Source organism: Danio rerio, chromosome 21 (genome assembly GCF_052040795.2).
Source record: "Danio rerio strain M-AB ecotype USA chromosome 21, GRCz13ab, whole genome shotgun sequence".
In the NCBI taxonomy this organism is placed as follows: Eukaryota; Metazoa; Chordata; class Actinopteri; order Cypriniformes; family Danionidae; genus Danio; species Danio rerio.
Genome location: NC_141041.1, coordinates 38,606,674 through 38,629,738, shown reverse-complemented (window position 1 = coordinate 38,629,738; position 23,065 = coordinate 38,606,674). Strand labels below are relative to the sequence as shown.

Sequence of the window (23,065 nt, the reverse complement as noted above, 5' to 3'; positions counted from 1 at the left end):
TGACTGAAATACAAGTAGTACCCTTTTAGTAGAGCTTTCAGTGTCAGAGGGATCAGTTTTCGTTGTTATTGATGTTGTTGATTTTTTTAATGTTGAATTGTTGTTCTAATTGGTGGAGGTGTCTGAACCTTTGTCTGTGTATTTTTAGGTAGTTATGCTGGAAAACACTTTTTTTCTATGGCAGTTTTTTAAATGTGCTATAGAAATAAATTTTGTTTTGTATTGTTTTTATTATATGAACAGCATGTTAGCTTCATGCTACCCAGATAGCAAAATACACTCGGGCCAGTTCCGGCTAGATTGTCGCCTGCCGGAGACTAACCCCTCGGCCCAACTTCGGCTGCCGGACTCGGGCCGGATGCCTGTGGACTCACTGCCCGATTCCGGCCCGAATCAAGCGGGCCAGATGCGGCGGCCGTAAGCGAGCCGACGCTGCGCATCCGCGCCGGAATCGGCGCGAGGGTAATGTGCGCTGCGGCCCGGAGCTGGCGCGACTCCGTATTTATACACCTTATAAAACCTTTTGGTATTACATTGGTACTTGATATATGGTATTACAACCATTTGAATTTATATAACAGCAAACACAGGCTATAATGTACACACAAAGTGTAAGCACTGCGTTTAACCTTTGAATAAAGTGCAAACTGCATACATATTCTGTAACGAAAATAATCAGACAAATGACAAAATAAATAAATGTTAAACGTTTATTGATTGCATGAAAAAAATAGTATTAAAATTTTATAAATAATTTTGTAGTGCACAAGAATATCAATATAAAAACAACAATAAAACAACACAATAAAGACACACAGAAAGATTTAAACAAAAACTCTAAAAATTACACACAAACACAGATGTTTTTTAAAACAACCCTGTTTTCCCAATAGACTTGAATTAAAAATTTGTAAAAAACAGCTAAATTTTATATAAACCTAAATATAGAAACCAATTTAAGATATAGCAAGAAACATCTTAAAAATACCAATGACAATCCGTAAAATATCCAAGTCAAACTTGTAAAAAGTACTGCAGAATTCTGAAAAAAACATCTTGAAACATTTTTAATAAAACATTAAAATAATAATAAACAAACATATATATATATATATATATATATATATATATATATATATATATATATATATATATATATATAAAATTGCAGAAGTATAAAGTCAAACTTTTTTTTTTAAATAAACTTGAACAAAATCAATTGCACAAACAGCAAGACATGAGTGAGATGATTATACATTTCATATATATACACGTCTTGTGCAATTTTATATTTATAATTTTATTTGTATTACGTTTATTAAAAATGTATCAAGATGTTTCTTCAGAATTTGGCGCACACACATACATACATACATACCATACATATATACACACACACACACACACACACATATATATATATATATATATATACATATACATAGATATATATATATATAAATGCAGATGAAAGAAACAAATTGTTCAAGTATCAGGGAACATCCTAATACACTTAAAATGTTGTTTAAAAAATAAAACAAAATAGTGATGTAGACATTTGACACATTAGCTTTCTCTTCTTTCTTCCTCCATCCCTGTCAGGGGCAAGTTGTAGCTACCTTGTAATGCATTTTCCACTTCTTTATCAGTGGCGTGGTATGGACATTTGTCCTCACTCCATCTGTGATTAAAAGATAAACAGATAATTAGTAGTGAACAAGTACTAATGTAAAAAAAAAGGAAAAAATTTGGAAAAAAGTAGGCTACCTACGAAGCAAAAAAAAAAAAAAAAACAATTAAAAAAAACAAATAAACTTAAAACACTTTGAAATTAGCAAGAGCTTGAACTTACCAGTTTCTTCATTTGTTCGGGCTGCTCCTTTAGTTGATATTCAAGCTTTTCCAAATCAAATTGGCCAAAGGAAGGTCAAATGTGTTTACATCTGGAATTTCATCACGTCTGTTTTGGTTTTGTGAGAATCAGGCCCAGCTGCTGCTTTATGACGTTGCATGATTTTAAAACTTCAGTCAGTCGTGCTAAAAAAGAAAAATAACAGATTAGTATAAATCAACCTGTAGCTTATTCTCATACAACTTCTGTAAATACAACAGTGGGTTAGACACTGCTGATATTCTCTAGTTGATCTTTACTTTCTAGCTGCATTAAACCTTAACAAATTTAGTGATGTCTTCAATTCTTACAAAGACATCACGAGATGCAATAAGTTCTGTCTTGATCTCAAACTGCACTAGAACAAAGACTGTAAATGTTCATAGGTGTACTGCAGGAGTGTCTAAACTTTTTGGGCCGAGGGCCAGATGCAAAAAAACAAACGTTGTCGCGGGCCAAATTTTACATACATCACACAGACGTGTGTGTGTGTGTGTGTGTGTATATATATATATATATATATATATATATATATATATATATATATATATATATATATATATACATACAGTTGAAGTCAGAATTGTTAGCCCCCCTAAATTATTAGCCACCGTTTATTTTTTCCCCAATTTCTGTTAAATGGAGAGTTAAACATTTTTTTCCACACATTTCTAAACATATTAGTTTTAGTAACTCATTTCTAATAACTGATTTATTTTATCTTTGCCATGATGACAGTAAATAATATTTGACTAGATATTTTTAAGACACTTCTATACAGCTTAAAGTGACATTTAAAGGCTTAACTAGGTTAATCAAGTTAACTAGTCAAGTTAAGGTAATTAGGCAAGTTATTTTATAACAATGGTTTGTTCTGAAGACTTAAGGGGCTAATAATTTTGACCTTAAAATGGTTCATAAAAAAAATTAAACCGCTTTTTATTCTAGCCGAAATAAAACATAAGTCTTTCTCCAAAAGAAAAAATATTATCAGACATACTGTAAAGATGTTCTTGCTCTGTTAAACATCATTTGGGAAATATTTAAAAAAGAAGAAATAAATCAATGAGGGGCTAATAATTCAGTCTTCAACTGTGTGTGTGTAGATAGATAGATAGATAGATAGATAGACAGACAGACAGACAGACAGACAGACAGACAGACAGACAGACAGACAGACAGACAGATAGATAGATAGATAGATAGATAGATAGATAATAACAAGAACTGCTGCTTAATTGAATGCATGTAATAGCGACACCCGGTGGTTATTTATTGAATTACGTTCATTTTTGTATAGCGGGCCAGATTCTATTGATATTTATAAAAAGCCTCGCGGGCCGCAGATGGCCCGCGGGCCGTAGTTTGGACACGCCTGGTGTACTGGAATGTACAGTATCTGTGCATCTTTATGGTGGTCTTAAGATTTCTGCCATAGTCATTGATGGTGATGGTACTTGTGGTGCTGCCTTGATTTCTGAAATCGTCATACCTGCCTTTTATCCAGCCTCTTTGTTCCAAGTAATTTTTCTTCATCATGGTATAGATGTGTCTATACTGTCCCTTAATCAGATACATTTACAAAACAAAACATCACTTTAGTATAGTGCCAGGGCAAAACTCACAGGTTGTAATAGATCAATGACAATGTTGACAGTATGTGTTTAAAATAATTGCAAACAAACCTGTTCTGTCTTTAGAAGTATGACAGGCGATCATCATCCTCATCTGTCTACCAGTCAGAAATCACAGTTGCGTGTGGATGTTTGAGTCGAGCTTCCTCATATGCATCTATAATAAAACATCACATTGTTGTTAACCTCCCGTAAAGAAAAGTTCAAATCCTGAAATACTATCAAAGTTAATTAATGCATATAATACCTATAGTGTAAATAATCAGTACCCAGAAGGTTGCACAAGATTTATTCGGAGATTCATGCAGAGTGACAGCCTTATGAATCTGAGACATAGATTTGTAAGATGGTCAAGCACATGCATTATTCTGTACCCATGAAGATTAACCTACCATTGTGAAAAATGTTTGATGATGATAGCCAATAACAATAAACCATTTCAGCTGTTTGTGAAGCAATTAGTAATGTAATGTCTGAAAAGCTCAATCTATGTTGAAAATGTATCAGCAGTTTACAGCTTATAATGGACTTTTAGCACACAACTATAACATGCCTGTTCACGTTCAAAAGAGTGTGCCATTGACTTCTTTGGTCGTGATGTGCTGCAAAATGATCTCACTAACCTTTGTTAAACAAGAACAATAAGACTTAACCAACAAATATTGTTACCCATTCATTTAAATCAGAATTTATCACTGTCAATAACATAAAAAAAACATCAAAATCTGCTTTAAGACGTTCAGTTTTACATTAACTGACCATTACAGCTTGAACAAAAGATATAATTGATTCACATAGGCTAACACATATGAATTAAAGTGCATAGTAATATATTTCTCTTGGATAATTTAAAGAGAATAGTAAACAGTCGAGTTTCGATCATTTTCGTGACTAACTGCATAAACAAGATAAACAATAATATTTTATTAATCCAAAACGATTAGTTTTTATTTACACAATCACAGAATTAATACTGTTGGATAAGTATACGCCTGTACAATGATTTTTTTCAACATCCACGGTACTTTATAATGTTAAATCAGGAAAAAAACACGTTTTGCCAAGTTAGTTAATGGATTCGTCTACAGAAACTTTCTTTAACGCAAAGTGAGCATACACACAAATTCGTTTCATGTTTCTTTAAAATAGTTTTCAGTTACTACACACGTTACAATCTAACATTGTGTAAAAGGAAAAGGAACTTTCAGACGTGTTTGTAACTGTTAGCGTTAGCATACATTAGCTCCAGTCGTGTTTCTTAAAGCAAGTTACATTTCGTATCAAACTGTTTTAAATTACTAAACGCTGTTACAACCAAACACCGTGGAAATGTTTTAAGCTCTAAATTCGCTAATTATACAGAACACAAGCAGTAAAAAGCTTACCTTTCTGACCGGAATCCACGTGAAATCATTGAAAAACCAAACTTTTTCTTCTTGTGATCTTCGTGCCATGGTGGTTGACAACCAGCTTTTTGGAGCATTACCGCCACCGTCTGGATTGGAGTTTGGATCAGGAGTTTAGTAACGCATGTGTTTATTATGAAACCAACTTCTGCTTTAAAAAAAAAAACAGTCAGCACAGGAGCGTGCTATCTCAAAAATAAGCGAATTTTACATAGTTTTTCTCTAGATGACATGCATAAAAATTTATAAATAATACTGTTTTGTTTGCGTCTAAACATTGCGACCATCCACACTAAATATTCTTTTTTTTTTTTTTTTTGCTATCGTACCATGAATATTTTCTCAAATTATCATTAAACGTGGAGCTAACAGATTACTAGATAAAATAAGAACTGGCCCGGATAACACTCGCCGATGCCGAGTCGGAGCCGGAGGCGCCGGGGGGCAGCCGAGCTCGGGCCGATTACTGCCTGCTATCTGGGTAATCATGTTATCATCATCATGCTAGTTTCACAGTTACCATGTTGTTAATATTTAGCTATTTGTACCATCAAACTAGCTACATGATTACTATGCTGTTAAAATTGTTAACATTTGCTTATCATGTTAGCTACATGCTAACTACTGTACATGCTAATTGTGTTAGAATACTGCTAGCTCCATGAAAATGTAATGCATGCCACACATAGAATTTACCTGGGTGGTAAAAATACAAGTTTATTTGGTAATACTTATTTTTTAAACTGTTATTTTCATTTTACACTTTTTTTGTAAGTACTCAATATAACAAAACATCCACTGTTGATTGGTAGGAAAATCTTGGCTCATCTAACACGTTTTGTACTGTTAATTATGTGTGTGCAAGAACTGTCGACACTACCACACACAATCTCATATGCTCTGGAGAGATCTACAGAGACGCGGAAGATATATTTCACCAAACCAGGTCAAGAAACTCTTTTTACAGTTCTGACTTTGGTAGTAGCTTCGAGAAAAACATCAAAACGTGAACAAAAGAAAAGCCTTATCTTAAATAGGGTGACCATACTTTCGGAGTTACTGTTATTACAAAACAGTGGTTAAGAGTTGTTAAATGTAGTTGTTAAATAAACAAATTTAATTATATATTAAATTAATAGATTTTGGATTAATTTAGAGGTCACACAAAATGTTTGTCATGCATGTATGCAAACGTTGGCCAGTGAGACTTAGGGGTCTATTTTAACAATCTAGGCACAAAGTCCATAGTGCAGGGCGCATAATACTTTAAATAATAATACTTCAATAATAAAATAACACTTAAAAACTTAAAAATAATACTTTGTAATCTTTTATTTCTTTAATTCTTTTTCATTTGTAAAGATATTTTTGTATTGCATTTTTGTATTACATCATGGGTGAATTAAGCAATGTGTAAGTGAGACGCACAACTAATGCGTTCTGAGCTGGACTTTGAGACCTGCTCTCAGCTAGTCTATTGCACAGTCTATTTTAGTTCCTCAAAATAGCAATGCACCAACAATGCGCCTTATCATGCCTCTTATCTAGACTGAAACACTATTTAAACTATGTGGTGAAAAAGGGGAAAATTTGTGTTGCACTGGTCTAAAAATAGTCATAGAAACACATCTTGCGCTTGCGCCGGGTGTATGATAGGGCCCTTAATCTCTAAGGACTAAGACTACAGCCAAGAGATAGAAGCAGCAGCTTTTATCTGTCAGTGTGTGCACATGGCTCCTGAATAAAGCACAAAAGAGTGAAATAGTTCATTTTTTTATTTTATGTTTAAACATTTTTAAACATATATTTACTTTCCCCCATTGAAAAGAAACAGTGTGATATAAAAGGTGTTAGATGCTGAATATATATATTTTTTTTCATTTATCTGTTATTATTCTGTTGCTGAGGGTCAAAAGCTTAATAGAAAACATATTAATTTATGCATTAGAAGTTTCTTTCCTTTTAGCACCAGAGACATTCTCATATTAAGAGGCTTTGTGGCTCTTCTTTAAAAAGCCCAGAAAGAGAAATTGCCCCGATATGCAGTGTCAGCTTTGCACAAGTTTATGTTTGTGTCTTTCTTTACATTGTCTTGCTCTTCCTATGCGGGAAGTAGGGTTTGATCTGTGGAATATATTGTGTAATTAAAATAATACAAATAAATACAAATATTGTTAAAAGACTCATTATTGTTTGTTTGTGGCATACAGTTGACACTTTTAAGTGCCATGGGTAAAAGATGTGTTTCAATCCGGCTACCATCGCAAGTGTACTTCACACCTGTTGAAAGAAATTTTATTACACAAAAAAAAAAAAAAAAAACATCCCGATGCAGATTCTTTTTCATGGAGATATGGGAAAAGTAACATAACATTGAACCAATCGTTACGACCTCTATGGAAGCTCACAATGTATGTGACTCATTGGGCCCTATCATACACTCTGCGCAATGTGGTGCAAGGCGCGACGCAATTGTTATTTGCTACTTTCAGCTCGGCGCAAGAGTCGTTTTAAGGTGTTGCGCCATGCTGTTTAAATAGTAAAAGCATTTTTGCTCATATGTGCGCCCATAGGCGTTCTGGTCTAAAAAAGCATGCGTGTTTTGGCGCATTGCTATTTTGAGAAACAATAATAGTCTGTTCTTTAGACCAGAACAAAGCAGGCCTATTGTCTGGCGCAGAGTGCGCTTGGCTTACACACTGATTAATACACAGAAGATGTAGAGCAATACGCAAATATCTTTACATATGAATAATAATCAAAATATTAAGAATATATATAGGATATAATAAGGATATATATAAATATAAAAGGACTATAATGTTACAAAACATATTATTTTCTAGCCTACATGAATTTAAAAACCACTGCCTTTATGCTTTCTTCATCTCGGGAGGCTTTTTCAGTTTATACAAATTGCTTCTGTACAATATTATCATTATTAGCAGTATTATTTATTATACAGTATGCATATTTGTATTTGTTTTCTTAAAAACAAGCTTAGATTTGTCCACCTGTCAGGTTTTAGATCATATGGGGCACAGCATGTGTATTAGGATATAACTCGGGTTTTTGAACACACTTCGTTATTATTGTTCATTTATTCGTTTGCTGAATTTACTGAATTTAGAAATAGTTTTGAAACAAATCTTTGCGCTTAACAAACTAAATGAATTATTTATAGGCTAATTGAGGTCTGTGCGTACAAGGTTTTCCTATCCACGAGAGTGAAAGTGAAACTAGATTATGAAATGCCTTATCTCTGTTTAACTGTTTTCTTGCTAGTGAAATGCTCAGTTTTTCCACCTACACTTACTTTACATCATGTAAATAGCAAGTGTGCCATGGCGCGACACAACTGACTCTTGAAGGGAATGGGAGATGAGACTCTAATTGGTTTATTCTCAAAACACACCTATAACTCTTTAAGAAAATAAACTCAACCCTTTAAGACCGTGCGTCACGGCCCAAAGCGGATTTTTACGTCCTTATATTAGCAAAAGTGGATTCTAACATGCCCTGAAAGCATTTGCGCCCCATTTTGCGCATGGACTGTCAAAATAGAGCCCTCTGTGTTTAAACTAAATTCAGATGCTTTTGATATTTAAATATTAAGTACCAAGGCACCCACAAAACTCGCAGTTGAGATTTGAGAGGGGCTCTTAACTAAACATGTGAAGGAATAATATGATGTGCAAATTCAGTCTTGTTTGTGATTAACACTCTTATATCCAATAATTATGTCAACACACCTGACTTGAGTATTATTGAGTCAAACCCTTCTGACATATTCTTTACCAAACTGTACCAAAACTGAGAGCCCTTGAAACCGTGACACAAATCGAGCCATGAATAATCTGAACCATTTCAGCCTTTCTAGTTAATAATATATATTAATAACTATTATAATTATAATAGGCAGATAAAAAAATATATAATATAAATAATAATAAAACAATCCTGTGCATGTGATTTTAATCAATGTGGAATTAAATTTTACATACCAGAAGCTGGCGGGAGACTGGCAGAAGCAGCTGGTGAGGAAAAATCAGCAAAATCACTAATGAGGTTTGAGTTTCTACCTGTAAACAATCAAGACAGCATATAAAGAAAGAATGTAACACAGGTGATACTAATCATAATATTTAGAAATACCAGAATAACTAAGATAAAAAGACATAGGAAATACATTGTACTCACACAAACCCATAGAAGAAAAAAAATTGGTTAGTTTTTTATACAAAGCAAAAATGAGTGAGTGATGGTCTGCTTGAGCTGCACAGTGCATCTTGAATGCTTCTCCAAGCACAAAGGACAAGTAAATTAAAAATCTCTCTTATTTTTAACACAAAAAACAGAAAAACAGCAGTTTTAGCAACAGGAAAGTGATATGTATGCAGTGTTCATACATTTTAAGTATGTTTGCATTACATTACATTACATAAGTATGTTTGTGGCCGTTTTGTATAAATATTATGTATACAGTTGAAGACAGAAAAAGAAAAAAAAATTAGAAGAGGGCTAATAATTTTGACTTCAACTGTATATAATTAATGCAAATAGCTATGAACAGGCTGGGCTGGAACAGCACAGACACAGTGTAGCAGAACTGTGCTTACGGTCACAGACATCTTTGTTAGATTCCTCCCTAATGGTCCTTTGCTCTCCTATCAGTACTATTCTGCCCACAAAAGCAAAAATGAATGAATAAATAAATGAATAATAAATAAATAAATAAATAAACAGGCAGTTCATTCCACTGCGGCGACCCCAAATTTATAAAGGCACTAAGCTGAAAAGATAATGACTTAATGAATGAATGAATAAATAAACAAACCTATGTCTTTGTATTTTTTAAAGCTGATTAAAAATGTGATTTTAATATCTCACATGAGGCTTTTGTTTGGCGTTTGTTAGCAAATAAACAATTATTCCATTTTATTGAAAATACTGAGAAATACTTACACACATACAATACACACCCATAATGTAAAACTATCTAGCTGCATCACTGAAGAACATCTAATTGTAAGAGTAAGAAAATCTACATGAGTTAAATCTCCAGAATTAAAGAAAATTGGAAGAAATAATTAATGCCAAATTAGTTTGAAAGCTTAACCTTGTGTGAGCAATAATAAATGCTTAGCAAAAAAACATGCATTTAAATATGGAGAATGCACCTGATGGGGTTTTACCTGAAGACAACAGATGACCAGAACCAGACTGAACAATCAACAAATCTGTCAGTCCTGGGGTGGATGACTGATTTGCTGAGGTCTGAAAAAAAAATTATGATTTTATATTTTACCACACGATGGCAGCAGAGGTTTGCTTTTGTATCCATAATCACTACTACAGCTACGACTGTATAGGTCCACTCAAACTTTGTATTTTTAGCTTTGCAGTGTATGTAAAAAATATATTTTTAAAAAGCTGATTAAGTTACACTGATTAGGTTATGCATTATTTGTATTATCATGATGTAAATACTCGATATATAGATTTATAAATTGTCAACAATTGTAAGTAAGTAATATTTTAATCAATATAAAGTAACACTTGTTCAAAAAGAAGTAATGAACCATTAATGTGAAACTATTTTTAATAGTACATTAATGCACTTATATTCACAAGGCTCCTGTTGACAGATTTATTTTTTTCAAACTGAGAACACTGACATCAATTATGCCTTTATGAGCCATCTACTGTACTATTAAAGTAATAACAGTGGAATTAATTAAAAGGCCAGTATTTTACCTTGTTGTCAGCTTCTGGACTACTATTGTCTCCAGTGTAATGAGCAGCTGCACCCAAGTCAACTGTTTTAGATGGGACTCCACCACGTTTGCGTGTAAGGGTGGTGGTAGTGGAGTTGGAGGTGATTGTATCTGTGCTTTGAGTGATTTGAATGCTATTGGTTGTAATAATCTCCTCATCGTCTTTGAACTCCAACTTTGCAGGACGCCCATTCTGTGAAACTCTGTCCTCCTCATTATCACTGCAAGAAGAAATAGCAGAAAGACTAAGTTTATATTTTGAGGAACTTTGAACTATGCAAAACTCTGCTAGTCCCAATATCTACATTGTAGTTTGTAGCACCATGGTACTGCAAGACACATCACTGTACTCAACTGTATGTTCTGACGTGTAGTAGAATGACAATACGGCTTGACTTGACTTGAAATAATTCTTAATTGTTATGTCTTGACTGTCTAAACAGATTTGTATCAAATTAAATTATATACACTAGGTTTTCAAAAGGCATCTTTACACTACTAGGCATTCTCTAATAACAACAAACTTCCTATCATGCCTGACTCTCTCCATTCAGGTCACTCTCTTTGCCAGTCATGTCATTCTGACTGCAATTAGAAAATGTTTCATGATAGAGGCATTTTTTACGATCAATTTACTTGGGCCCGTTAGGCTTGCTTTTAGATGCTTAATTCCATTTTCTCACAGAATGCCTAAAATTGATCTGACCTTAACTGAGATACGTTGTCTGATTTCAGTGCTTTTAAAATGTTATAAAACCAGACTGCGCCTAATTTCTCCCCATTTTTTTTTTATAAATTGATGTTTTGGATCCTTTGGACTGGCTAGCTTGCTTAAGGCCTGCTCTTCAGCAGTCACATTTTAATTAAACTGAACTGAACTTCAGCAGTGAAATCTTTATTAAATAGAACTGAATCAGTTTTAATCTAACTGGAACTAACTGGAACTAACTGGAACTTAATCTAACTGGACTGGCTTGCTTGTTTAAGGCCTGCTCTTTAGCAGTTACATTTTAAACTGAACTGAACTTCAGCAGTGAAATCTTTATTAAATAGAACTGAATCAGTTTTAATCTAACTGGAACTAAAACAGTTGTACGACTTCTCTCCTGTCTGCCTTAAATGCTGGAATGTTCTACAAAGTGGCTTTTATTCTATTTTCTTCATCTATGGTAAGCTGTTTTGACACAATGTGCATCATAAAAGCACTACAAAAATAAAGACAAAACATCAATTTACTGGAACTTCTAAGTTTAGTTGCCTTGACACAATCTACTTTGTAAAAGCACTATAGACATAAAGATCAAAAGATAAAGATGAATGAATTTGTAGGAGAGTGCATCTCCAATAAATGTAATAAACATATTAAAAGTATAGATAAATACAACAGAGCAACGATACAAATAAAATATGAGCAGTCTTAAAGTATTCATTTACATACACTGAATAACAAACAAAACACTGCATGTTCTTCACCATTTAAATAATTTAATACAATTAATTTTTTGCAAAAACTACAAATATTATAATTTGCTGCTGAAATATTTTGTGCAGCTCTAGAATACAATATTCTGCTTTTGAGAAAACAGCAATAATTGTGTTATATTACTGATATACAGATGTTACTACTTCAATGTGTTCCTTGTGCCGCCATTCATACCGCGGCGACGGCGGTACTTGATGCGCCAGCAGCATTTGACCGCTGGGTGGCACTTTAACCACAGATATTCAGCTTTGCCTTTTCACAATGCTAAACAGACTGTTCTGTAGGCGTAGCTTACTGTGTGTGATGTGATGTGTTCAATTAAAATATAATTTTAATTTAGTTTTTTCTGGTAATAGACATGCTCTTACACTATACTATGCTGTAGAAAAGACATGATGAGAAGTCAAAAAGCAAATATAAGAATTAAGTTATTAGCCTTCAGTGCCCGATTAAATTGCGTTGGGGTGAAAATAATGTTTTGATTTCTTTGACTATCATGGCAATGTTATTATCTCAAATCTTAAACGTGCGCATATGAAAAACAGCAAAATAATATAGATTATCCTGCCAGTAGAGCACATCACCTCACAGTTGTGAACTTGCGATCACCTCAACTTACATTTAAAATTTGTTTACCTGGTTTATTGTGAACTTTTTAAGTGCAAAGAGGATTCGTTTTGGAAAATAGAACTGAAGAAATGAAAGACAACTAAAGTGAAAGCATAAACATTCAGTACAAATAAGTAGTCTTAAATAAATAAATAAATAAATAAATAAATAATTAAATAAATAAAGCAGTCTTTTAGTCTAAATATAGAGAGATGTAGTTTGCTATTTTGATAGGACTAAGACAAGATATTTTCATTTATGTTTTTAATTTACGTTTTTATTTACATTTTCGTTGTTGATTATATTTTACTATCTCATTTTATGTTTCAGTACATAATAATAAACGAATAATGAAAATAAATAAATAATGAAAATAGGACATAAATTAAGTCTGGCAGGTTTATTTTTAATAATTTAGTTTCAGTTGCGTTTTTTTATTTCAAAACGTCAATGTTCTGCTTTAAAGTATAACTGTTTTGTTTTGTTTTTTTACTTAATGGCTCAGTAAGTTTTGTATTTTAATTTCATATTCAGTCACCTTGCATATGCGTGTGAAATATAATGCCGCATAACCGCGGAAAAAGAAGAAAAGGCTGTCAGTTAAAGCTAATCAAAATTAGCTATATTAAAATACAGCATTTATGTTAATACAGGCAGAGTGTGAACAAACTCAAGGCTAAGATATGCGCTTGCTTTTTAGTGCATTTAAAATATAAATAAATGTTTTTTTTTTTTTACTTTTTTTGTATGGTAAAGGACAATGCACATTATGTTATTGATGTAAACTTAGGCTAAAACTTACCATTGATAAACGTGACCTACCTCAAGCAGATCACTTAAAGTGTAATAAAAATAATGTTGCCGCAGGACATAAACGAAGTCCCGCAAGTTTATTTTTAATAATTTAGTTTCAGTACTATTAATTTTTTTTCTCAAAACATCAATAGCACCTTCAAAAATCTAAACATTAAAGATGGACCGCAAGATGTGTTGAGTGGCTATATGTGGTGAAGAACGATGGCAAAGCTAAGTGTGATTATTGTAATAAACTAATAAGTTATAAAGCAGAGAGTCCCGACCAACAGGACTGACTTAGCATATGCGGTTGGCTCATTCTTCACGAATATAGAATTAAAATAATGGCGCGTTAGGATCATTGTGCATCCCGCAGGTGCAACCAACAAGAGTTGTGCATTTTAGTTTAACTTTTTTGAGCGTTATAAGCAGCTCGGTGTTAGTTTTTAATTAAATATATCGAGCCGAAACTAAGCAGCGCATTCTCTCCGCCTCCTCGTTTATAACCAGCGGGACACGCTACTGAAGCAGGAGAGACACTCCGTCGTTCATAATCTTAGCTGATGTGTCGGAGTCGAAAGAATATATCAAAGAGGAATGTTCTTTTTACAGTGCCGATATGTTTAATCTTTTTCCCCTGTCATTTCTCTTCAGCAAATTATATTTTTAAAGCTGCTTGATTCTTTTAAAACCGAAAGCAGAGCCCGACAATTGGTGTTTTTTCATAAGATACTCCTTTATTAATGTTTTATTTTATGAGTGTCTTTAATGTGCTTTTTAATAGTTTTATTTTATTCAAAGCAGCACCTAAAAGCGAATTTATCCTCAAATCGTGGCATGAGAGCGATGTCATGTCGCATATATTGCCTTTTTTTCTGATCTTTTTGCATAAAGGTTTTAATCAAAAGACAGGTAATTTAATTACTTTCGATGTGCTAAAATATTTGTTAAATAAATGTTATTTAAAAAAAGGCATATGCAATGTGCTCTGACGGGTAAAATCAGATTCTTTCTCTCTTTCAAGTTCAAAGCAAATTTGAATGCCAAAGGATTTTAGATGCATATTCAAGACTATATGTAGTATATTAACATCAACAAATTAATAAAATAAGTAGCAAATGAGAAATAAATGACAGACAAGTTGATAAAAACAGACATTATCTCTAAAAGTTATCAGAATTGCAAGATTAAAACAGCTGAATATAGGCCTAAAATAAATCTAGAAAGCTTGCGCACTGATATTTATATATTTTTTTCGAATAACGAACAATTTCAACCGCGGGGAGATACCGACAGCTTGATTTGCAGTATTTTCTAACATGTTAGAAGCGGGCAGCGGACATCAGCCAGCCGTAGAGACGGGCTGGCACAAAAAAAAACATGGCTGCCGGTGGGGAAGCGGCTGTGCCCTCAGCAGCTGATTGAGACGGAGCTGCATATCCTAACTAAGTGCACTAAATACTCCGAGACAGGCACGAGCACATAGGGCTCAACCTGTGCAGTGCACATGCCTTTTTTAGTCTTGGATAGAAAGTGCCCTTCCAAAATGATCAAAAGTGCCCCCCCGACGCGGCACACCCTCGGTCCCGCCCTTCAGTAGGCGCGCGACAACACCTCTCTTGAGTACGCGTGCGACAACACCGCTTCAACACCGCTCTTCAGTACGCGCGCAACAACAACCCCCAAACCCCCCCCTCGCTCTTCAAAAAATTTATCCTGCACATGCCACGGGCCTGCTCCGAGATCCAGGAGAAATTCAACCCGATAATCCAACACATACAAAACAATTTGAGTCCCTGTCGAACAGAACCCATCTTACTGGGGGAGTGTGTGTGCTGCTGTGTGTTCAACCACCCGTTCCTGTCTCCAACACACAGGCTGGAACTCTTTATGTGGACCTACTTTTGATAATAGGCTACTATTATTACCTTTATACTGTTTAATGTTATCAAAAATCTATTTTTATTTTTATTATTATATATTTATTTTTTTTATTCTATTTTTATTTTTATAAATCATTTTTTTATTATGTTATTTTCATATTTGTTTGCACTACTACCCTTTTTGCACTGTCTTGTTTGTGAGACGCGACGCTGCACTGCTTTGGCAAAACGAATGTACAGTTACTTGTCATGCCAATAAAGCACCTCAAATGTGAAAATGTGAAAATAGCTTAGGCAACAAATAACAAATAGTAATGTCTAATAATAACAAAAAATGCCCTTTTCATTTTCATACAATAGGCCTATGTGTGGGTTTTGACAATATGTGTTTAATTAAGCTATAAATATTTGCCTATCAGATGAAATGCATAGTAAAATATCAAATAAATGTCTCTTTTGCTGAATATTTAATTAATCTATATATTTAATATTTAAAAAATCAACTCCTTTTTGCCCAGAGAAAGAGGCGCGCGGCACTAGCGGACATGGGGCGCTTTCCCAAAAAAAAACGTAGGCTACAGTAACTTGCGGCTGAACTATGCACTGTTTGGGGAAAAAAAGGATATAGTGATGCATGTTTCCCAAAACCCCTAGTTTCTCTGTAGATCCATCATTTGAATCACGTTATAAGTAAAACGATAAAGCACACCATCATCACGAGGGCAATTAAATAAAGACAACCTAAACATATTTTTAATTGTTTATTTATGTAATGTGAGTTTTTATAAATTTGTTCTTTAAATTATTTATAACTTAGGCTATTCTATCGTGATGACACCATAAAAGGCCTTCAATGCACTGACATAGGTAATAGGGATACAATGAAAAGCCGATTTCACTATTGACCCTGTTTTTATTCATTGACGGCTTCCCAACGCCGCAATTCTGTTGCGCGAAAAAAAGCTGCTGCAAATAAGCAAATTTATGACAATACACATTTAATAGTTTCATGAAAGTAGTAGCTGGTGTGCTTCATCTGCGTGATTCTGATTTGACATTCTTCCGCTAAACTTGCTCTGTGTTGAGGTGTAAATGGGCTATGCTCTTTGCTATTGAGGCTAAGACATCAAGGTGTAAATGAGCTATAGTTCTCTTTTCAACTTTCAATTTTGAGGTGGGGGAAGTGGGAAGAGGCAATTCAAATGTACCATCTCTAAAAATAAAAAGGCCGCTTACGCGTCATTTGTGTTTAAAGATTATTACCTTATTTTTATTTTATTATTATTAATTTATTCATTCATTCGTTCGTTCATTTTCTTTTCGGTTTAGTCCCTTTATTAGTCTGTGATCGCCACAGCGGAATGAACGGTCAACTTATCCAGCATATGTTTTACGCAGTGGATGGCAGGAGGGCCAGCTGGGGCTTCGGAACGGAGTGAAAGGAAAGGCGGAATTTGCCCCGAGTCTGGGAAAGATGGCTTGCCTAATTACACTAGTTTTCCTATCGCACACATGCGCCAAAATAAACAAATAAATAAAAAAGGGAAAGAAAACATCTAGCCTTGAGGTCTTTTTGCTTATAATCGCCCTTATGTTTCCGTTTTAAATGTAAGGCTGTTGCATAAAATAATACAATTTTAATTTATAAGTTACTTTGCTGCGTCCCCCTTGATGTTTCAATAACGCATAATAATCTACACACCATATTAAAGACACAGTAGACATAAAGGTTGTGTGTGAGAGCCCGAGCAAAAAAGGATCAGAAATTGATCACGCACGCACAGGAAAAAAGGCAATTATGCAACACATGACATGCATCGCTCTCAATTGACGGGCTCTGCTTTCTGTTTTAACATAATCAAGCAGCTTAAAAAATAATTTGATGAAGAGAAATGACAGGAAAAAAAGTAAAAAAATAAAAAATAAAAAGATTAAACGTATCGGGACTGTTAAAAGAACATTCCTCTTTAATATATTCTTTCGACTCGGATACATCAGCTAAGATTATGAATGACGGAGTAGGCTATCTCTCCTGCTTGCTTTAGTAGCGTGTCCAGCTGGTTATGAACGAGGAGGCGGAGATAATGCGCTGTTTAGTTTCGGCTTGATATATTTATATAAAAACTAACACCGAACTGCTTATAACGCTCAAAAAGTTAAACTAAAATGCACAACCCTTGTTGGTTGCACCCGCGGGATGCACAATAAACCTAACGTGCCATTATTTTAATTCTATATTCGTGAAGAATGAGCCATAAGATTGAGATCGTTGATCTCAGAAATAGGACAAGAGGAAAAACATTTTAAATTATATAACAAGCATCGTATTCTTTCAAATCCTCGCCCAGTTTTAGTACAAGTTGTGTTATTTATATTTGTGGCTGTGAAGTTTATTAATATATATATATATATATATATATATATATATATATATATATATATATATATATATATATATATATATACCTGACCAGCGCTGACAGCAAACGCATAAAGGACAGAGTGAAGGAATTTCTACGGTCCACACGAACCTCTGTTAGCGCCCACCGACGTCTTCAGTATTAGAGACAACTTAAAAGAAAACATTCAGTTATTTTTGTATTTCTATTTGCTTTTTTTCCTCAGAATAAATATATCCTCTTAACCAACTGTATGACTGTTTTTTCCCAATTATACGCAAAAGAAATAGTTTTTAACGTGTTTTTCATGCTTTATTTCTAACACGTTTATGAATTATAAGTTTTAGCCTAAGGTTACCAGACAAAACAACAATAACAACATTATTATACATCATAGTAGCATGTAGACTATAAAAAGGCAACATATCGACTCATGCGCACACATGAGGCCCGTTGCCAGCCTGGTGAAAGGGATGGTTCTTTTTTTCTCAAGTGGACCTTTTTGCAGTTATACGCCTCAGTTTCCATTTAACTATGAGATTTAAATACTACATTTTAGTGACTTTTTTGCTGGATTAGCCAGTCAGATGTCATTATAACCACACTTTTTGATGTACTAAAATATTTCCTAAAAAGTGCAGTTAAAAAATTCAAACAAGAGAAATTATTAAAATACAAATTTATTAGATTATATGTCATTAGAAAAATAGCAATCTGTTTTAAAGTTTTAAAGTAAAAAAAAAATATATATCATTTATTAGACAAAAAACACACTGGCCAAACCTTTGACAGCTTTTTCTTCTTTTTTCGCGGTTATGCGCGCATTAGCCTATATTTCATATGCATATGTAAGGTGACTGAAATTAAAATTAAAATACAAAACATACTGATCCATTAAGTAAAAAAACAAAACAACAATTTTCCTTTAAAGAAGAACATTGACGTTAACATTATTTTATTATACTTTAAGTGATCTGATTGAGGTAAGTCACGTTTATCAATAGTAAATTTTAACCTAAGTTTATATTAATAACATACAGTGCATTGTTCTTTACCATACAAAATAAAAAATAATAAAAGAAACATTATACACCATAGTCGCCTGTAGCCTATAAAAAGGCTGCAAATCTTTTTAAATGCATTAAAAGGCAAGCGCATATCTAAGCCTTGAGTTTGTTCACACTCTGCCTGTATTAACTTACATGCTGTATTTTAATATAGCTAATTTTGATGAATTAGCTCTAACCATTGACAGTTTTTTTTTCTTTCCGCGGTTATGCGCACATTATATTTCAAATGCATATGCAAGGTGACTGAAATTGAAATTAAAATACAAAACATACTGGGCCATTAAGTAAAAAAAAACAAAAAAAATTACTGAAAATTATTAAAAATAAACCTGCGAGATATGTCCTGCGGCAAAATTATTTTATGAAGCAGTATTCAACTAAGCTCTTTAGACCATGCGCCTGACCGTTTCTTAGTGTTTCACCACATGTCCTTAAATACATAAGGCCTATTTTTATTATTCTTCATTATTCGTTTATTATTATGTACAATAATTGTGACATAAAATTAAATAGTAAAATATAATCAACAACGAAAATGTAAAAAAAAGGTCAATTAAAACATAAATGAAAAGGTCTTGTGTTAGTCCTACCAAAATAGCAAACACTGAAAATCTCTTTACATATAGGCTAAAAGACTGCTTTAATTTTTTAATTTAGGCATACTTAGAATATTTGTACTGAATGTTTGTGCTTTCATATTAGTTGTCTTTAACTTCTTCAATTCTATTTTTCAAAAAGAATCCTCTTTGCACTTAAAAAGTTTAGAATAACAATAAATCGTGTTAACAAATTTTAAATGATTAATAAAGGAATTATAAGGCTTTGACTTATTGTTTAATCTCATTTACAAGCACAATAGCATATTTAAGGCTGCTGTGTGGGCTATTTCTGTCGGTTCGCATCCCGTCCCTTTGCGCCCCCTGGCGGCTCATTCACAAACTGCGGTCATACACTAAAAACAAAGCGGCTCCCATTTCAAACGGCGGCGGTATATGACGCGGCGGTAATAGTCACTTTGAACTCTCACCTACTGTATATCAAAATATAAATATAAAAATTTAAAACCCATACAAGGCTATTTTTTGCTTTTTTGCTTACTTCTCTCTCGTGACATTTGCTGGTTAATAAGCTTTCTTAAAGCTGACTGACTGGTAGTATTTATTCTGCATTTTTTACACTCTGATCTATGGTAGAACATTGTTCATAATAACAGATCGATCATTCTGCATGGAACTTCAGTTTCATAGATTTTTTTATTTTTGCTTTGTCAATTTTATTAACTAAAAATAATGTTGTAATCTACCTGATGTGGTCTGGTGAGTCATCTTTCTCCTTCTTCCGGAATTTACTGATGGTGTCATCAATGGTGCTTCCAATTTTGTCACCGATCTCTCCAAGTTTTTCACTGAAGGGGAAGCTGCTCTTATTTTTATCCCAGTCTTCATCCCATTTGCTTTTGGATTCAGCATCAAACCTTTCTCCAGCTAAGAATGTGAATACAGAAATATTTAGGTGCTGAATGTACTTTACATATTTAATTGTTCAGATTCATACATATACACACAGTGCATCCAGAAAGTATTCACTTTTTCCACATTTTTGGTTACAGCCTTATTCAGAATGGATTAAATTCATTTATTTCCTCAAACACACACACGCACGCACGCACGCACACACACACAAACACGCACGCACGCACACACACACAAACACGCACGCACGCACACACACACAAACACACACAAACACACACACACACACACACACACACACACACACACACACACACACACACACACACACACACACACACACACACACACACACACACACACACACCTATCTATAGATATAGATCCCAGTTTATTTTTTTTCCTAGATTTTGTTTAACAGTTTTTTAAAGGTTTGTTTCAACACATTTTCAAACATAATAATTTTAATAATTCATTTCTAATAACTGATTTATTTTGTCTTTGCCATGATAACAGTAAATAATATTTTACTAGATATTTTTCAAGACACTTCTATAAAGCTTAAAGTGACATATAAAGGCTTAACTAGGTTAATTAGGTCAGCTAGGCAGGATAGGGTAATTAGGCAAGTTATTGTATAACAATGGTTTGTTCTGTAGACTATCGCAAAAAAATAGCTTAACCTATTAGCCAGCACTCAATTTTGAGGATTTACACATACCTAACTTTAATAAGTAACAGTTCCTGACTCCAGTAAGCTACAAACACAAATTATGTATCATTGGAAAGAAGACACTTTGAGCTTTACTGTGGTGAAAGGAGAAGTTACATGTTAAAAAATATGAAAAGTTATACATTATGAAGTCATGAGGAAAAAAAATGTATTGAGTTCAATATTTGTTTTTCATATACAAACACAGGCAAACATTAATGTAATGTCCTAGAAAAAATATGACTTGAAAGCAAAGAATTTCATGAGTTAATATTTTAAATTTGATGACGATAGCATGCAAAATGAGATTCATCTGGAAAGGTAACAATTGCAATTTCAGTAAAGGAGGTGGAACAATTCATCAACACATTATTCAGACCACTTCAGTATTAATTTCGGCATACTGCTTCTCACAACCACACAGCCACTCTCTCAACATGTCTCTTTTAGATGCAATCTGCGCTCTCTGTACTCCACACACTATTCCTCCACTGTTTCATCCTATCTTCCCTCACACTCGCAGTTCTCACTTTTTAAACTGGTATGTGGAACAGGAAATCAGCAGGGTTGGATGAGTTACCTGTTGAAAATTATAAAGATTACATGGATATATTTGCCCCAATTTTAAAAGATGTATTTGATGAGGCATGTGTACACAATGTGTTTCCAGTTCGACATTGAACCTGTTCTACAAAAAGTGTCCAACAAGAAAAAAAAAAAAAAAAAAAAAAAAAAATATATATATATATATATATATATATATATATATATATATATATATATATATATACATATATATATATATATATATACATATATATATATATATATATATATATATATATATATATATATATATATATATATATATATATATACATATATATATATATATATATACATATATATATATATATATATATATATATATATATATATATATATATATATACATATATATATATATATATATATATATACATATACATATATACATATACATATATATATATATATATATATATATATATATATATATATATATATATATATATATATATATACATATATATATATATATATACATATATATATATATATATATACATATATATATATATATATATATATATATATATATATATATATATATATATATATATATACATACATATATATATATATACATATATATATATATATATATATATATATATATATATACACATACACATATATATATATACACATATATATATATATATATATATATATATATATATATATATATATATATATATAATCTTTTTTTTAAGTAGAAATCAATGCTTTGGATAGGTATTCAAATAATGGCAATCTTGTAATCAAGAGCAGGCAAAGGTGGTGCTGTTGCAGAATGGAACAGAGATGAGTACATTAAAGAAGTCTTACAACAACTAAAGAACTGTGAGTATTACCAACTTTTGAAATTTGATCCAACAAAAAAGACAATAACTGAACTGATTGATATACTGACACAGGCTAAAACTGAAGAATGGGTTGCACAGAATGAGTATGATTTTCTGTTGTCTAAAGAACCTAGAATTTCTACTAGCTACTATTTCCTACTATATGCTGCCCAAAATACATAAACGTAGAAAATCCACCAGGTAAACCTAATTAACTAGTGGGAATGAATCTATCACAGACTATTTTATAAAACCAATTGTTTAAGATCTGCCTTCTTATATTCAAGACACAAATCATGAATTGAACACTATTAAAGAAATGAAACATGCTGAATATGTGCTGAGTATATTGGTAACTATGAATTTTGAATCCTTGTGTACAAATACATATCATAAGGGGCGCTCTGAAGCATTGTTATACTACCTAGAAAAGAGATCGCCCTTATGGAAAAAAAAACAAAACAAAAAAAAAACACCCCAGGGTGT

The 23,065-nt window shown here is 32.9% G+C and overlaps 1 protein-coding gene across 17 annotated transcripts in view; it reads right to left on the bottom strand.

Moving 5' to 3' along the window:
• The window catches only part of clint1b (clathrin interactor 1b), a 100,378-nt gene that overhangs the window by 17,155 nt on the left and 60,158 nt on the right, over positions 1-23,065 (bottom strand). For 3 of the 17 annotated variants that reach the window (XM_087301757.1, XM_087301761.1, XM_087301766.1), the window contains exons 6-9: positions 20,251-20,431; positions 10,689-10,929; positions 10,112-10,208; positions 8,936-9,013 (exon numbers count right to left, since the gene is read on the bottom strand). In XM_087301757.1, the coding sequence (XP_087157883.1) occupies positions 8,936-9,013; positions 10,112-10,208; positions 10,689-10,929; positions 20,251-20,431 (597 nt within the window). Of the gene's footprint in view, positions 1-697; positions 1,682-1,852; positions 2,038-3,383; positions 3,455-3,576; positions 3,683-4,453; positions 5,021-8,935; positions 9,014-10,111; positions 10,209-10,688; positions 10,930-20,250; positions 20,432-23,065 lie in introns of those variants that run through there. The other 14 variants (XM_087301758.1, XM_087301762.1, XM_087301767.1 and 11 more) reach the window with 9 other exon arrangements.